The 16,927-nt window shown below is 37.1% G+C and overlaps 2 protein-coding genes and 1 long non-coding RNA gene across 10 annotated transcripts; 1 reads left to right on the top strand and 2 right to left on the bottom strand.

Annotated features, from left to right (window-relative positions):
* Positions 1–3: 3 nt before the first annotated feature.
* On the top strand, positions 4–720 carry LOC107271965. The gene is made up of 2 exons (XR_001538775.2): positions 4–110; positions 175–720. It is a non-coding gene; the product is annotated as an uncharacterized LOC107271965 (long non-coding RNA).
* Positions 721–1,025: 305 nt separating this feature from the next.
* Positions 1,026–8,525, bottom strand: LOC107271957 (choline-phosphate cytidylyltransferase A). 8 transcript variants are annotated; one of them, XM_015748602.2, is made up of 9 exons: positions 8,255–8,525; positions 6,015–6,172; positions 4,246–4,354; positions 4,015–4,131; positions 3,036–3,187; positions 2,724–2,945; positions 2,478–2,645; positions 2,106–2,227; positions 1,026–1,912 (listed from the first exon to the last, which is right to left on the bottom strand). In XM_015748602.2, exons 2-9 carry the CDS (start codon positions 6,123–6,125, stop codon positions 1,810–1,812), a joined length of 1,104 nt encoding a protein of 367 aa, XP_015604088.1. In that variant the 5' UTR covers positions 6,126–6,172; positions 8,255–8,525; the 3' UTR covers positions 1,026–1,809. The 8 variants fall into 8 exon arrangements, with proteins under 8 accessions (XP_015604088.1, XP_024945009.1, XP_015604085.1 ...); XM_025089241.1 differs by having other exon boundaries at positions 8,259–8,525; XM_015748599.2 differs by lacking the exon at positions 8,255–8,525 and adding an exon at positions 7,675–8,011.
* A 132-nt stretch (positions 8,526–8,657) lies between these two features.
* On the bottom strand, positions 8,658–16,883 carry LOC107271951 (importin-5). The gene is made up of 13 exons (XM_015748579.2): positions 16,671–16,883; positions 15,584–15,733; positions 14,903–15,129; positions 14,715–14,811; positions 13,908–14,473; positions 13,493–13,601; positions 12,867–13,166; positions 12,620–12,802; positions 12,344–12,470; positions 11,906–12,271; positions 11,027–11,801; positions 10,704–10,923; positions 8,658–10,612 (listed from the first exon to the last, which is right to left on the bottom strand). Exons 1-13 carry the CDS (start codon positions 16,749–16,751, stop codon positions 10,517–10,519), a joined length of 3,297 nt encoding a protein of 1,098 aa, XP_015604065.1. The 5' UTR covers positions 16,752–16,883; the 3' UTR covers positions 8,658–10,516.
* Positions 16,884–16,927: the final 44 nt, after the last annotated feature.

The following is a 16,927-nucleotide window of genomic DNA, read 5'->3' as shown; positions in this document are numbered from 1 at the left end:
GGAGAGAAACGGTCGACGATGCTCAAGATGGCGGCACCTCTCCTCTCGAGGACGTGGACTAACGGGAAGGGGTTTATGTCAGACTTTTGGAAGAGATGACGAATCACGCGGTAATATATATCTGTTATGAATACTCTTGAAGATTACAGGTGATTTGCAACTTTAATAATTCAGTGAATTCTAAGATACTTCCTCAACACTACTGGACCGACGAGTTACGAGGTTTGCGTCACATATGGTAGCGCCACCACGTCGCAGCGTACGGAAGTAAACGATAACTTCAAATCGTTAAAGTGAAATTCGATTGTGAGACGGTAAACGAGAAAAATAACTGTCGGTTGTGTTGTGAGAAAAATGCTAAGTCTGAGAATGAAGAGTTTATTATTTCCTTCAGAAGTCTGCACATCCGTTGCAATTCGCATGCCCATAAAATACTGTATGCGTTATACCATTGGTATATATTTTCTTTTATGCAGATGTACACATATTTATATATATAAATAATTTAGATACTTATATATACATACATATAGTATGTGTATATATATTATGTATATAATAACAGCGCGATCAAAACCGTGATAGATTGTTTGACGAATGGGGTGTGATATAAATTACAAACTGCGTTCATGAGGTGGCTATAATAAAAAGCGCCACGAGTTGTATGCACTGTAATAAATAAACCGCGCGCCTATGTACTATATGTACATATAACTACGAGTTAGTATTATCACTACTAGCCAAAGTCAATCATTATAAGAAAAAACTGGAGGGAGAAAAGGGAATAGGATACAATTAAGAGTCTCAAAAGAGTCTCTGGCGTACGCGTAAACTTTCTCGAAAAGGTTCCGATATTTCGAAAATGGAAAGAAATTCCAACAAATATATTTACATTACGCACTCGCTCGCACGTCCTATCTCATATATGTCAGACATTCAGGCACCGTCGGTAGATCTTGAAAAACAAAAAAGGAACCGACACCAAACAGAGTCAGGCTCTGAGGAGGGGTAATAAAAAAAGGAAAGAAATGAAAATCATTTATCCTTTAGTCGAATTTTGTTCTCTTTTAATAGTAATTAAAATAAATTTAAACGCCTTAAACAATGGCGACTTATTAATCTCTCATGATGTCGTTCCTTTGCTTTTCAACTGACAACTCGTATCTTTCCACCACATTTACATACTTCGGGGCTAAGTATAGGATGGACTTGAATAATTATTAGTAAAAATGATAAATAACTTTTTTGAAAAAAAAAAAGAAAAGGAACAATAATACGGCTGTTCTTTTCCGTCCCGTTCGCTTATACTCACTGTTCTGGGTCTTTTATTCTACGAAAACTGAGACGCCAAAAAAATTGCGATTCGATTCGCACAATATAAATTCAAACTGGGACAACTAATTCGAGTAAAAAGTTCGATCTTCAGAAAAAGAAAAAGTATAATTACCGCGAGTCAAAGTGGTCCGAAGTTATTTATAATACGTGGGACGAAGAAATTCTTTATGTTCGCGACGATTTTCGTTTCCGATTGCAGAACATCCAAGAAGTTCCTAGCATAGTTATTCTCAGTCGTAGGCATTCATGCAGACGCACAGCGACGTAAAAGTATACTACAAACATATTCACACTTTTCTAGTCCAGTTATTCGAAACGATTAAACTTAGGATTGCAAAGAAATTGCAAATTCTCTAGAAATTCTCCTCGCACCATGTTATTTGTTTGGTTTCGTTAGGCGGTGCCGTACTGCCAGTATCTGCTGCGAGTCTCGTGAATAAAATAATCAAAAAATGAGATATCCTAACATGAGGATCACTTAGAGTGTTGACGTTCTTCTTCGTCGTCGCTGTAGTCATCGCTCAAGTAATGGCTATTGGGCGAGAATTCAAAGCGACCCGATTTCTTCGGCGGAGGACTGCGAACAAACAGACACGTATAAAAACGTCATTAATATATAAAAATTGCATTAACAATTACGAGATCACAAAGAAGTAAATCGAAAATACTAAAATTTCAAATAAGTTGAAATCTAGTTCAAACGTGATTGGACTAAGATCACGGTTAACCTGTCAACATATAACTAGTCAGTTGGTTAATAATTTATTTACCTGCTCTGATCTTCGCCGTGATTGCTGCTATTACTGCTATTGGGACTCCCATCCCGTTTCGGACTAGCCGGTGGTGATAGGGCCTGCATTAGGCGACCTTTACTTTCGTTCCATATAGTGGACTATGGTGAGACGAGACAAGCGAAAGGAAAGAAAAAAAAAATATTATCAAATACCGAAATCGCAATTGTCTTATTATTCTATTAATTATCGCAATAAATCATTAGAACACTTGGTAAAGCTATTTCTCTTTATTAATGAGCGCATAAGCGATTCTCATAAGATCTACGGACCCTGACGGGTTGTAGTCTTCCCATAGAAAAGCAGGAAAGCTAGTATCAAAAGCACCGTTATCACATAAACAATACCCACCAGGCGGCCTTCTCTGCCGAAAAGAAGCAAAAATGCTTCTATGAAATCTCTTGATTTTTCTTCCCACTTGCTTATCATGTCCACGCGCTTCTCGCCAATATTTTCCATCACGCGTTTACCCTTGTCCTTCAGGTCATCAATCTTATTCTGCAATCGGAACTTCTTCTCCTGTAACATGAATTATTAGAGAAATGTTAAAAATCCTGACGGGCACTACAAGCCAACGAATCCATTAGGAATACTAACGTTCAGAAACGATACGTTCAATTCCTTAGCACTGTAACCACGTGCCAGATTTCTTCGCACATAGATATCGTAATCCTTGACTATCCTGGCTACGATATCCGACGTGGATACACCTTCGGTACGTTGCGTAGCTACGAACATTCCCTTTACTTTAAGAGCTGCGTAAACGTCATCGCCTTCCTCGGTCATATATGGGATATCGTCATGGGCAACGAAATCAATCTGCAATAGGAAGTCAAAATTTTGTTCTGACTCTTTAATGATTTAAGAATTGTCGAATTCTTTTCTGATAAAAGAAAATCATTAATTCACCTTGTGCCTAGCAAGAAAATCATCGTCCAATTCCCATGGTGCATCCCGTACCACTTCGTCCACGTATCGACAATGTCTGACAGCGTCATATCTTTCGGCATCAGTCATAACTGTCCTACCCTTTTTACTATGAGTCAATTCGTCATTGCACACTGTAAAATAAACAGGACTTCATTCTCATGATTGTTATTAAAACTATAAATACAAACGGAAATGCTAATGAAAACAATCATACCGTGTATTTATTTATATTACCATCAAACAATTTTGCATAGTTACTCAAGAGTTAATACGATATATTGTTAATGCTTAGATCTATCTAAGACCTATCTAATTCAATGAGTGTATTTGTGAAAAAATTTGGAGATTAACATATCTACTTTGAATTCTTTCGTTTCGCTTTATTTCCATCAAGATCCTTTGAAAATTATACAATTCGATAATCTCCGTGTCTCCGCGCCAGTTGTTTATTTTATTTTTAATTACACAATTGCAACAATTAACCATATCCGATGACATTGAAAAAAAAAATAAAATTAATCATACAGAATTTTCTATGACTCATTTCCTGCGATAAAAAAAAATAATGAAAGTCAATAAATAACTTGCATCTAACTATCCTCGACTTGTCGCGTGCAGTATCACTGTCTTATCTTGACCTTTTTAACACTCCCGTATCCGGATGAGTAAAAAGAACTAATCTGACGGTGAATGTATGGACGTATAAATGAAATATTTAAATAGATAACAAAACGGTCGTCACCATTTCTGATTTTGTGAAAAAATATTTGAAAAAGTTCACGAAGTCCATGGGAAATACTTTCTACGGAATTATAAAAATATAAAAATAAGGTACGAGTACGTTGAAGATTTTCTTGTTTTCCTCCTACTACGAGGGTTACCAGTCTTGGTACTAAAGAGTGTCAACGAACGGTAAATTATTCTGTTCCCAAAAGGTCTATACCGGCTCTTAACTTACCTCCGACAATAAGGTAGACGTTTGGAAAGATATTTTTAGCCTGCATCAGCTGTCGGGCATGGCCCTGATGAAACAGGTCATAAATACCGTCAGCATAGACTCTCACTCTTCTTGGAGCTGGAACAAAGCCAAGAACAATGTTACCCCGAATAGTGAACCACCATAAACTACCATAAATCATAATAAGCTCGCAGAATGAATAAAATGTGTCAGTAAAGTGGAAAAATTTACCTTTACCACTCCTGGCCACTTTCAGGGTAATCTTAGTCCGGTAATCGCAGGCATCACGCTCTGCTTGGGCTTCTTGATCGTCGCTGAACGGGGCTTCTTTGCAAATTGACTATAACAATTAAAGTAAAATAATTACCGTGTATAAGGAATATTAATCAACGTCAATTACTTTGTGATAAATGTTATAATAGACAAAATTTTCTTAAATTAATTCATGGCTCGCATCCTATAGAAATGAGTCGCCCGGTACACGTTCGGAAGTTATAAATGAACGTATAGCAATCTGATGGATAAAATAAAAAGTGGCGTGATAAATTATCTTGCTACCAGTTTTCGCAGATAATGTCTTACCAAAATTCTAGATTCGTAAATCGGTAAACCGTCCAAATTTCTTTTAAATGGTTTTAAATTAGCCCTTGGAAAGGGATTAATTTCCACTGCTAAAGCCATTTTCATAACAGATTATTCACGTTTTTACTTAATAATTGAAATACACTCTTTTGCATGACGTACACCACAATCGCTACGATATTTATTATTTTGTTGATAAAGTAAAAGAAAGTCTAGTTATTTCATTCACAATTTGTACGATTTTTCCTTTTAATTGATTATTTTTTAATAGTTGAGATTTAACTCAACAACGTTCACCGCACCGATCTTCTCTCTACGACGCTCACAGGCTAACTGCTAGAGAATCAGAAGTGACCATCCAATACACTGATACCACATCAAAGCTTTGTAGAACTTTGGTCAGGGGAGTTCATTACTGATGTCTGATCTTTCCCCTTGATGACCTTATGGTTACCCTACCATTTTAAAGTTAATTATTGGAAAATGGCACTGGTATGATTTTTCTTAAGATAATTAGTGGGAAATTATAGAATTAATCAATTCTGCTAAAAAAATCGTAGAGCTTTTTGGTGTACGTAAGAAATTAGTTATTGAAAGAGAACGTTTAAACTTCCAGAATGTATTTCAAGGTTTTTTTTTGGAGCAAGTGAAAGTATTCAGCAAACCTTCAGGTACATGGCAATCATGCAAAAAAATGTCTTATATAAAAGATGTAACTTCATTTACATTTTTTGCTTTAAAGATACATGTTGCTATATTTCATGTATTAGTTACATTGGATTTCTTATAGCAATGTCACAGTCAGGAAGTAATGTGATTATAATTTAGGATAAAATTTTTATGATTTATCGAAGTCTCTTTTAAAATAAAAAGAATGTGAATGCTAGTATTTCATATATGCGTAGTGACAGGGATGGTATAACACTTATAACAGATATAAAATTTGACACAGATTGGATCGATACAAAAGAGCCTTATCGATACGGAAACACGTTACTTATAATCCATATAAGACAAACTTTGGTCGAGATAGGCAATACAAACCATGATAAGAAATAACCCCTTTCAAAAATAGTTCAAATGATCAATCATTTGACAGCTACATTGTGGCATCGGAAAGAATTTTTTAATTTATGATCTTTGAAAAAATCAATGTGTTAAAAGTTATTTACAAACTGTTGATACTTGGGATATAACTAGTCGAAATAAAATTGATATTGCTGTACAAATGTTGTACATTTGAGTTAGGTTAGAAAATATTATTCAAAAAGGTAAGCTACTATTTAAGGGCAACAAATGACATAATACTATACTATGTAAAGCAATGTTTACGAGCCACTACGGAGTAACCTGGTAACATGTACAAACCCTGTAATAGTAGGATTACACTGTATAAAACAGTGTATAAGGATCATTACCGGGTAAACCGGCGAGTCTTCTCTGGAACAGGAAGCATTTTCTCCATTTTGGTTGTCCCCATAGCTCATAGAATTCAGCATCGTGTCGTCCCTTGCACGCTTTCTAGACATTTTTTTCAAACTTTCAACTTGTAGATATCCATGCAATCCCTTCGGAGCTGAAAAAAAAGTTATGGATGTCACTAAATAGTAGTCAGTAGTTGCCTGTAGTGCGGTGACCTACATAACTTAAAAAGAAATCAGAATTTTCGTGTTTACGCTTGAAATCTGCGAAAACGCTAACAAAATCTCAATATGTTGCAAAAGTGGAAAAAAATAAGAGTTCAGTCTGCCAATTTTCTGAAGCGTCTATTAAAACAGGCGAAAGACCTTGTTACTATTATGTAAACGAAAAGAAAGTACAGTCAAGAAACAAAAAGAAGCGACTCTCCTATATTACAGTCATTTTTATTTTTTTCTACAGAAGACCATTAGGCAATGGGTACCACATAAAAGATATAAAGTCATTGGTATCAATGAATGTCAAAGTACGAGTAACTCGAAACGTATCATAAATTTAAGTACGAGGATTAGCATACATTTTTCAGCATTTTCCAGATTTTCCGGTGGTAAAAACGAAATCAAGAAACAGCGTCAAACCTTTCTGATGAGATTCGCCGTGCCGGAAATTTGAGATCGGAAAAATCGTGAAATAAATTGTCAATCAACGACACGCACGGGAGAGTAGCAAGGGTAAATTATATTATCTCAAACTTATTAAAGTATTGATTTTAAAATCTCTATCGCGATGAAATAATTTTAAAAGTGGCGTGTCCCAAGAAATCAGAATTTGACGAATTTGACTGAAGTACTAAGGCAAACGCCATATTGTCAGCTGACCAGCAGACGTCGTCACGCCACATAATTTTAGACGTTTGCGCATCCTTAGTACGCAGATAATGTATGTACCTATGGTGTAACGACGCGTAGCTTTACGACTGACTGGAAATGTTTCCTCGTTTCACATTTTTGCTTTGTAATTCATAGAAAATCATTATTTAATTATGCTTTCCTATCATTTCGACATAACACGCACGATCTCCAATTACAGTAGAACATGATATCTCAACAGTCAACATATAAAACTACATTTTCAATCGCGTAGATTCGGACATTTCACTAGAATGTATTTAGCATATTTTACATTGTACATACATTTCTATTTCATACTCCCGTTAGGTATTTCCATTCCTTTATACTCCATGTCCGTAGATAATACTATCTTTCCTAAATATGTCATAAACATCCTATTTTATGGCGTTCCATTATAAAATAGGTCAAGTACAGTAGCTCTATTAATTACTATTATGCCCTGCTATTAAGCGCAATAAAACTAAATCATTAAGTTCAACTGCACGATCAACTAAATACTCAAAATCTCCAACTACCTATTTATCATAACGGGACTTCTAGATAAGTTTTTTACGACATTATGGCATATAAGTTATGAATCACATGGAATTTATAGTACATACTGTGACAATGACTATGATAATAACCCCTCATATTTGCACAAGTAACTAAGTATGCTCTAAACAACACTGATAAATGTCTTGTGAAAATAATGTAAACTTTCCACAATAGAGTTCATCAAATAATATAAAATCCATTAACTCCTCACCCTTTTTGTAAATTCCCGCAGTGTGCTCCGTGCTCTACCGGGAAATACGTGAACTATTTTAAAGTTATCGCGAGCACGTTGACACTTCTTCACGCTTGAGTATTCCTCGTGTACACGAAAACCCGGCACTTTGCTATAATTATCTAATGAATATTCTGATAGAGAAACAGTATCTACAAACCACCAAGGTTATCAAAGTACGCGAAATCTAGACACCGGTGTCGTGCAAGAATCGGAGCTGCCTCGCGTGAAGTCGTTTTGACAATTGCAATGGTGGACGAACCGTACGAGACGAGAGAAGGGATGCATGACGTAGATCGGATGATCTATGACGTCATAGGAGGACACGAGCACTTAGATTTAAAGTGTACATAACTGTACGCTCATGTAGTTATATATTTTTCTATGAGTTTCTAATTTCAATACTTGTATATCTGCTATAAGTTTTTGCAGATGGAGCAATGGCAACTACACTTTATACATACGATACATACATTACACTGCATCCTAACTCCTAACTTGCAACGTTTCATAGTTGCCTATTAATCATGCAGTCCAGCAAAATGTTGTTAATACGTACATACGTTTTTATGTCGTCGCCTAATAAGCCACCATCGAACGTCGTAAAAGTATAATCACGTATCAAGGCGATTCAGCATTTCAAAGTCCGTCGAATGATGCACTCGGCACATTATATGAAATCCAATTGAGAATTTACATTATTGAATTAATAAAAATATTATATCGTATAGTTTTTAGCAATACCCATATCAAGTACATTGATTTAACGTTGAGTAACGTATCACGTGGCTAATCCTTTGAGCGGTACGGTCATACAGTTTAGAGAGTTAATACAGACACGAGTAAGAGTGATTAGTTAATTCTTATGCAAATATAATGACTGTAACCCTGGGATTCATACGGAGCCATAGATTTATTATAGTTGGGTATTGCAGGGTGCGAGTATAATCAAAACGAATTAATTACAAAGCTGAGATTTATTTTAATCAATAATAACTTTAAAATAATCTCTATATAATTATTAGATTTATATTTTTATTCGTCGATCTATCGCTATTCCTCTTTCATGCTTCCTATCTCGTAATTCTCATATCATCAAGTAGTTTTTCTTTTTCTTACTCGCACAAGTCATTACGATGTGTTTTCCATCGTCTGTATTATTTGGGTACGATTAAAAATGCTCTTGGCGACAATGTCGCCCTCGCGAATTTTCAAGTGTCGCGTGCGGCGCTTCACGAAAACATTCCTACTTTCTCATATATATTTACAAAAGAAAATACTCCTCGTCCTCTCTTCTCTTCTTGACATCGATATTGGCCACTTTTTTTTCGCTAAGGGATATAAAAAGTCCCATCACGGCAAACAGGCAACAAATCGTCAGTGGGTTTATGCACGGCACATTATTCATTTCTTTCTTGTTTTGTTTAGTTAGTAAGACAAATAATCATTGATTCTCTTCGAGGCTACATATTATGTTTGCTCTTCCGCCTTTTCGTTCGTCTTATGCTTTTTCTTTCTCATAGTCTTAATGTAGTAGCAAATTGTGTTACAATTAATTATCATATATAAATAAATAGCAACGAGAACAGGTTCATTGTTAGATAAAGAACTAAGAAATATAATGACGAAGAACAGTGCATTCGTGTTCCGATGTTTCTTTTTTTTTAATTATTTAAAACAAAAATAAGAAAAAAAGTTAAAAGAAACATTATCGTGTAATGTCCTTGTCTTATCTTGATCGTGACTGTCCGTTGAGTTCTTTTATTACACAGTGCTCATTGAGGGGAGAAGTTCAAATTTTGCACTGGAGTTGCGAGGGAATTAGTTTTGTTTATAAAATAAAAAGATAAAAATAAAGAATGAATACCCACGTAACTCTAGTGCGCTATTCAAAAATACCTCAGGGCAATGCAATTATAATCCTGTCTAGCTCTCAACACTGCAATATTATCGATTATTACCATTAAATAACATTTATTGTACCTAAATTTAATAATAAAATACCTAAATCACAATGTCATGCCGCCATCCGATGGCAATGAGCTGGTGGCTTTTTCCAGTCTATTTGCTTTAGCTTTTTTCCTACTGATTCGTCGTTACGTGGAAATGATCTCGTTGGTGGTGGTCGTGGTAGTAGAGTAATAGTAGTACTAGTACTAATAATATAATAATAATAATAATAATAATAATAATAATAATGAGAGTTCTCGTGATTTTCTTAATGACAATTAAATCGGCCCACTTGGTGCTCGCTAATATTAAAATTCGCGAATGAAAGTCCAGTTAATTGTTCTGGCGAGCTATCGAGTGAGCAATTTTCCAGTTTGCTTGATTTTTTTTTTCGAAAGACGGTAAGAAAGTCTGGCTTCGGTAACAACGTTCAGTACGTATAAATAAGTCAAAGAATATTTTTTAAGATGAAAAACGAGCGACGGGCCATAAAATTTACAACAAAAAAATTGTTCCGTAACGAATCAAAAATGTGATCGTGCAGCTTTGCAACATTATCGAAAAATAGTCACTTAACGTTAGTGGCAAACAAAGAAATTGCGTTCGATTATTTATATATACGTATATATATATATTTTTTTTCCAATTGATTCTGCTGCTGGCCTTACTTGGCTGGCTCGTGTCGATTACGGTAGATATTATCCTTTTTGGGTTCTTTTCCTTCCTTTCGTTCTATTTCTTTTTTCTGTCTAGCTACCTAAGAGGTCTCTCGGTTTCCGGTTTTTGCTCATTAAACTTGAGGCTTTCCGGCTTTAATTTAGGATCACCAAATCATTTCGATCTTACGCTGTTAAAATTCTTCGTGTCGAGGCTAGTTGGATGGCTGAGTGCTGAGAGCCTCGTGTAATGCTTGTTGTTGATCTGATGTTAATGAACTTATACACACTTGGAATATCGACTCGTTGCTCTGTAATAAAGATAAGAAAAAAGGTTTTGTATCGTGAAAAAGCAAAATATATCCTTTGAAACTCTCTACTATATTATATGGCTCTCCTTACCTGTATTTGCCTAACGATACTTAGGATTCTGTTCATAACTGGATTATCTGCAGGGACAGCGTCCTTGAAAAATGCTTCAGCAAAAAAGCTTATAAGTCGTGGTAAATTCGCGTTATTCGGTCCTAAAACTGCGGGATGATTGGCCTCTATTAGGTCGCACAAATAACCGTAAACGTGAGGCGCCTCGTCCTCATCTTCTACCACTGGCAACCAGGACAACCTTTTGAAAAAGTAATAAGTATTAAGCATTACAAGAATTAACAAATTCATAAATTGTTATAAATGCCAAAGTTACATAAAATAGTAGTATAGGATTGACTTACCAGTGTGGAAGCATCTCGTCGACGTTGATAGCTTTGTTGTTGTATTTGAGAATTTTTGTAACAGCCGAAATAGCATTTTCTGTGGGATTCACATTCTCTGGTGATCTTGACTCGGGATCATTAATGACTTCCATGAGTCGCGGTAGTGCTTCTGCGCAGGCTTGAGCGAAAGCTTCACCTCCAAATTGTCCAAGAACACCGCATCCATATGCCGCGGCTTGTCTGACTTCCGCGGATTTGTCAGAAACGTATTGGATCATAGGCCTCAGGAAGAACTCTTGATACTTAGCGCATTCCGGACCACCGTATTCGATAACGTCGTCAAATACACACAATGCCCATTGATGATCTGACCATGAGCGTTCCGGTGCGAGTAACTTGACAAAATGTCCGCATATCTGATCGAAGAATGGGAAGAAGGCAGACTTATGTGTGATAAAAAGCGCGTGAAGAATGTCAGCTATCTTGGTGAGGGTATAAATGTCCTCGTTGTCCTCTTCCGCCAACTGTTCTTCGACAACCTCATCGTAATCCTCATCCTTGCGCTTTTCCAACCTCGCTACGGCACGCTCGAAGTGTTCATTTAGAAGTTTGTCCAGGATACGAAGAAGCTCAGCCATTGGCTGTGCACCTAGACAACCGGCGCCTAAGGTTTCTATGCACTTCGCTAGCGAGTACAACAACTCCAGCAACACTTCCGATTCCGGTTCTGTGTCTATGGCTTTGAGAAGTTCTGGACAAATGTAGAGCCACATGCCCTCCAGGTACTGCGGTCCTGTAAAAAATAAACTTGATGTTTAAAAGAGAATCGTCTTCTTTAACCATTACCAATTGTCATTGCATTTAATGTATCTTTAGATAAGTGTATATCAGACGTACCTTTGATTTTTGCGCAGTCCAATAAACAAGGAAGACTCTCCGCTGCAGCTGTTCTGACACCATCGTGGAAATAAAACTTGAGCATTGGTACCATGAGTCGCACGACTTCCTCAGCATAATCCGCAAAACCTTCCTTGAGTTCTCGTGCGTAACATACAAGCATTTCACATGCTGAAGCTTTGTCTTCCAGTCCGGCTGTTTTAATGCCGAAATTCTGTTGCTCGCCGAGGGACACGAATTGCCAATCCAGATCACCCTCAACGCCTTCCATGTCTTCGTTGTCCAGCAGCGCTACTTCTGGCTTCATGGCAGCTGTGCGCAACACTGGACCCATTACTAGTGGCAAATATTGTTCAAATTGTTTGCCTAAAAATAAATAGTGCATTAGTTTATTTATTCAAGATGTTTTTATTTTATTCCTCATATAAATGGACTTACCCAAAATTTTACAAATTCTAGCCCAGGCCGAAATCAGGTAACTAGTCTGTGGATCATCATCAGGCAGGTCACCTTCTGTATGAGTTTTGAGCAACATATCCATAACTTCACTGGCATCCGTGATAAACTAAATAATACACCATTATTATTATTGTTAAAATTCAGTTAACCCTAGCATGGTAAGATAGCGTCACCTGCGACGCCAGCTACATTTTAACTACACGTATACAAATTTTGCCTTACTGTTCTAGGTTTAAAATACATTCCAATTCATACCTTTTCGGGACCAACAGCCAATCCAATTAAACTAACACACTCAATAGTCTTTCCACGCAGCATTTTATGTTCCTGCTGATTTGCATTCTGTATAATATACTTGAGACAAGGCATTAGGCGGTCATAATAAGTAACAAATTGCTCCTCGCAAGTATCAGCGACAGATGCAATAGTAGTAACAACCTGAGGAAAATTAATTAATAAAATTCAGGAAGATTTGAAAATGACAATGAACACGGTAGCACACCTGTTCGAGTACTAATTTGGTTCCTTTCTCTACAAGCTCTTGAAATTTTGCTGTAAGGATGGATTCAAGTTTAGCCATAATGCCGTCAAGATATGGCGTGAGAATATTCTTGGGACAATCCTCGCTGAAGTTCACTAGTGCAGCACCCGCATGAGCTTGGACTCTTGGATTAGCGTTGTCATCCAAAACCATAAGAAGCCCGGGAATGACCTTGTCATGAAACTTTTTTTCAAAAATTGGTGCAAAGTCGCTGGACATTTGACCAACTGCGTTACAAGCTGCGTAACGTACCCGTGGATGCTGTCACAGAAGAGATTTCCATGTTATTCCTGTATTGATGTGGTCTCAGATAATTGTAATTTTTATAAAATAATACTGTGCGTTCCTATACTAAGACCGAGTTTCAGGAAACGGAAACACGTTCAACTCTCAAGGAACTTCTGGTAAGAGGTTCTAACATTTAATCTATCAAAACGATGAAAAAACGAAGAACAAATCTTGCCAGATTTCCTTTGTCATCAGTGTAACGCTGACTGATTCAGAATACGAATCAGACTGCTGACTCACCGATGACTCATGAAAATTAATTTGAGCAGATAAAAATATATTTAAAAAATGTAACTCACTGGATCTTGCAAGTATTGTATAACACCTTCCATTATTTGTGGAAGAATAGCCTCCATCTGTTTATGACAACCTTCGCCAACTGCAGATATAGCCATAAGCGCAGCATATCTGATAAAGAATTTAAAAGATTCAAATAAATACTGCTAATTTAATAAAAATTTCTGTTATTGCTACTAAATGCAAAAAAGAAATTGTTTGTTCCATCACAAAGGTTATGCTGCATAGAGCATAACCAACTCTCTGAAACATCTTGTAGGGGCCTTGAAGTCCGAAGTAGTCAGAACGACTACTTGGAAAGAGGTGTCCTTACAAGTTTCCTCTGTCACAAGTGTAACGCTGTCAAATTCATGTGGAACTGTGACAGCTGACTATCTTGTGACTAACAAGTTTTAGTTGAATAAAAAAGATTCTTACCTATATTTCCAGTCACTGTTGCTTAACATAGTAGGTATGTTCTGTACGATTTGTGGTAACATAGTTTTCCCACCTAGGCCGCATGCAAGTCGATCCAGTGCACTTTCAGCGACAACGTTGTTGCTATCGTTATCCTCTTCAATTAATTCATCTGATACACTCCATTCCTCGTCTTCTTCAAGATCTGTCATCATCTTTAGGACCAATGGCACCAGAGACACTATATACTTTCCGCCCACTTTGCGTACCATTGCAGGTGCGGTTTCCGCCAGCGTTACCAACACCTCCAATGCCAATTGACGCCAAGAATCGCCCATCTCTTCATTCGAGAATATCTTCATACACATTTCCATGATATTCTCTAATTGTGGACGTAAGAATTTCGGCGTCGATTCAGCCAAATCTATCAGAACTTTTAAGAGTGCCTCGTCCTCTTGTTTCTCTACGGATTGAGCAGTGACTTGCACTACCGCTGGTAGCAATTCCGAAAAATGCTTTTGTATATTGGTTTCTTTGTCGTGGAGCATTATGAATGCTCCGATTGCACGTACTGCTTGAAGTCTGACCTATTGACAAGAGTTATTCATTTACTACAAACGTATCCCTATGGAATTTTGCTGTTTTTAACTGTTCGCCCCGTATCTGTCTGCAAATTAATGCTTCACAAATTACAGTCATCAGAGAGCGATTTAATTTTTTTTAATCTAGGGTTTACTCGTGACGATTGATTTATAATCTTTTTTTTATCAATCGTGTATCAGTCTCCCGGATTTTTAATCTTCATGTTTGAAATACAATGATACTCACTTCGTAATTGGCATTGTCCAACACTGATTGCTGGAGCATCTGTTTGATGAGGTCCAGATAGTTGGCTTGTTGGTTTCCAAAAACGCCTGGGACGGAACTGTAAACGGATGAATTAGAAAATGAACGCATTAGAAAGTAATCGTATAATATAGAAAAATACAGAACATATCATTGTTGAATCTACTTACGTAAACATACGGAGGGCACTCTCTTTAAGAGCTGGCAAAGGACCGTTTGCACACTGAAATAGAAATTGCAGAAATTCCGGCCACTGATTGTTGCCATCCTCATCTATGAGGTTGCGAGCGACTTCGGCGGCGACCTCGCACACCTTGCGACGAATGGAGTCTGTCTGTTCGGTCTGCACTGATAGCAGAATCTGCTCTTTTAGCTGAATCTGAGCCTCTGGTGGTATCTAAATAAAAAAAAATAAGACGATTGGCATCTTTGGAAAAATTACATTTCAGTGTCAATTGTAAAGAGTCGTGAAAGTAAGGAGCATAGCTGCTCTTTTGTTATAGTTGTAAAGACAGAGGATTTAAAAAAGTTACTAATACTTTTTGTTGGTCCAGCTTTGAAATACTTTATCCAGCATCGCACAAAAGATATTAGAATACAGATGCTTGCAACATTTTAACAACCTGATATAAAACATGTGTATGAGTAATTTTTAAAAAATTCCAAATTAGAACATATAGCACTTGCATTATATCCTATTTCTGTAATTTAAATTATTCAAGTGAGACTATCAGTGACAGGTCATAAGTCACTAGACTGTGACTTATCTTAAATGTACTGTCTGTATAATTTGCAGACCAAAATCATTTCATTAGTTACTGCAGATAATGTGAACTAAATGTCCTATTTACCTTAGGATAAAAATCCATAAATTCTGAGGAGAATAAACGTCTTAAGAGGACTGCAGCCATTGCACGCATTTCCTCTGCAAGTGTAGCATTGCATATTGACCCGAGCAAAAAGGTCACCTTGCTTTCCACTGAGAGGTTATTATATGCTTCCTGAAACAGATACATTAAAATCACAAATTTGCACAGTCATTGTCATGTACGTTTATCGCTATAACAACTATGATATACGATCAGATTCTCTGAATTTTCAAAGATCAAAAACTGGAAGATTACTCATATACAAAAAAATTCAATCCCAAAATAGTTTTAACTCCAAAATAACCATTATATGATAGAAACAGGTAAGCAAATGCTGGAAGTAGATAATTATTTTGAAATTAAAAAAGCAGCACAGAACCAGTAGTGTTTGAAAAAACCTATAAATTTCAGTAAACTAACAGGGCGTAGGCATAAAAAATGCGATAGTTGCCAAATGGCAATGTTATATAGATATAGACACGTGCTAGAATAATGCACTACAAGGGCAATCCGCATAGATACGTGAGGTACCAGAAGGAAGTCTCGATGGCACGTGGATAAATTTCTTTAGGTACACCTTCAGTTTACTCGTTGAAAAAAAGGGAGAAAAATCCGCATGCTCCGTAAAGGGCGGAGCCCTTTAAAACTCGCGGGCATTTCAGAATAGAATCTGGTATAGCTAGTGGTAAATTTTCACCGGGTCTCCTTGAAAATCGGGGTTCGCAGGGCCCGGAGCAAGGTTTGGCGGGCCGCGTGCCACGCGACACCATTTTGGCATTTGGCTTCGTCCTTCGAAGCACCTGTCATCATTAATTAACGTGTAAATTACGGGTAGAAGCGATGCGCGGTGTACCGGCCATTTTTTTCTTTGTACCAAGCATGGAATAAATCACGTAGATTCTTCGAGAAAAGTGCGTGGCTCGTGGAAGAAGCTCCGCGTGCCAGCTCTGACAATACGTTGGCAGCGTGTTCGGGAGCAGCAGCATTTTCCCCCCAGAGGATTGTCGCGCTTCTTTGTGACGCTTTATTTGGATTATAATATTAAGTGAGCCCTGATTTATTTACGTACCTCCGCTTGGATGCGGACATCGTTATCCGTGCTGAGAAGTGTTTTTAAGAGCTGTTGAAACTGGTCAAGGTCTGCCGCCATTGTCGCCGAACGAATGAAACCCCTGCGCACACTCTAATGTATCGTTCGTCATTTACCCTAGGCAATAAAATAACGGAAAAGTCCCTGGAAAATAGCGACATCTTTGTCGCAGCCATCACGAGTTCGAAAAGTTTGGAGGGAAAAGTTTACTTTTCTAATGTTACGATTAACAATGT

Source organism: Cephus cinctus, unplaced genomic scaffold, assembly GCF_000341935.2.
Source record: "Cephus cinctus unplaced genomic scaffold, Ccin1 Ccin1_scaffold1073, whole genome shotgun sequence".
NCBI lineage: Eukaryota > Metazoa > Arthropoda > Insecta > Hymenoptera > Cephidae > Cephus > Cephus cinctus.
This window is presented reverse-complemented; position numbering and strand designations above follow the sequence as displayed.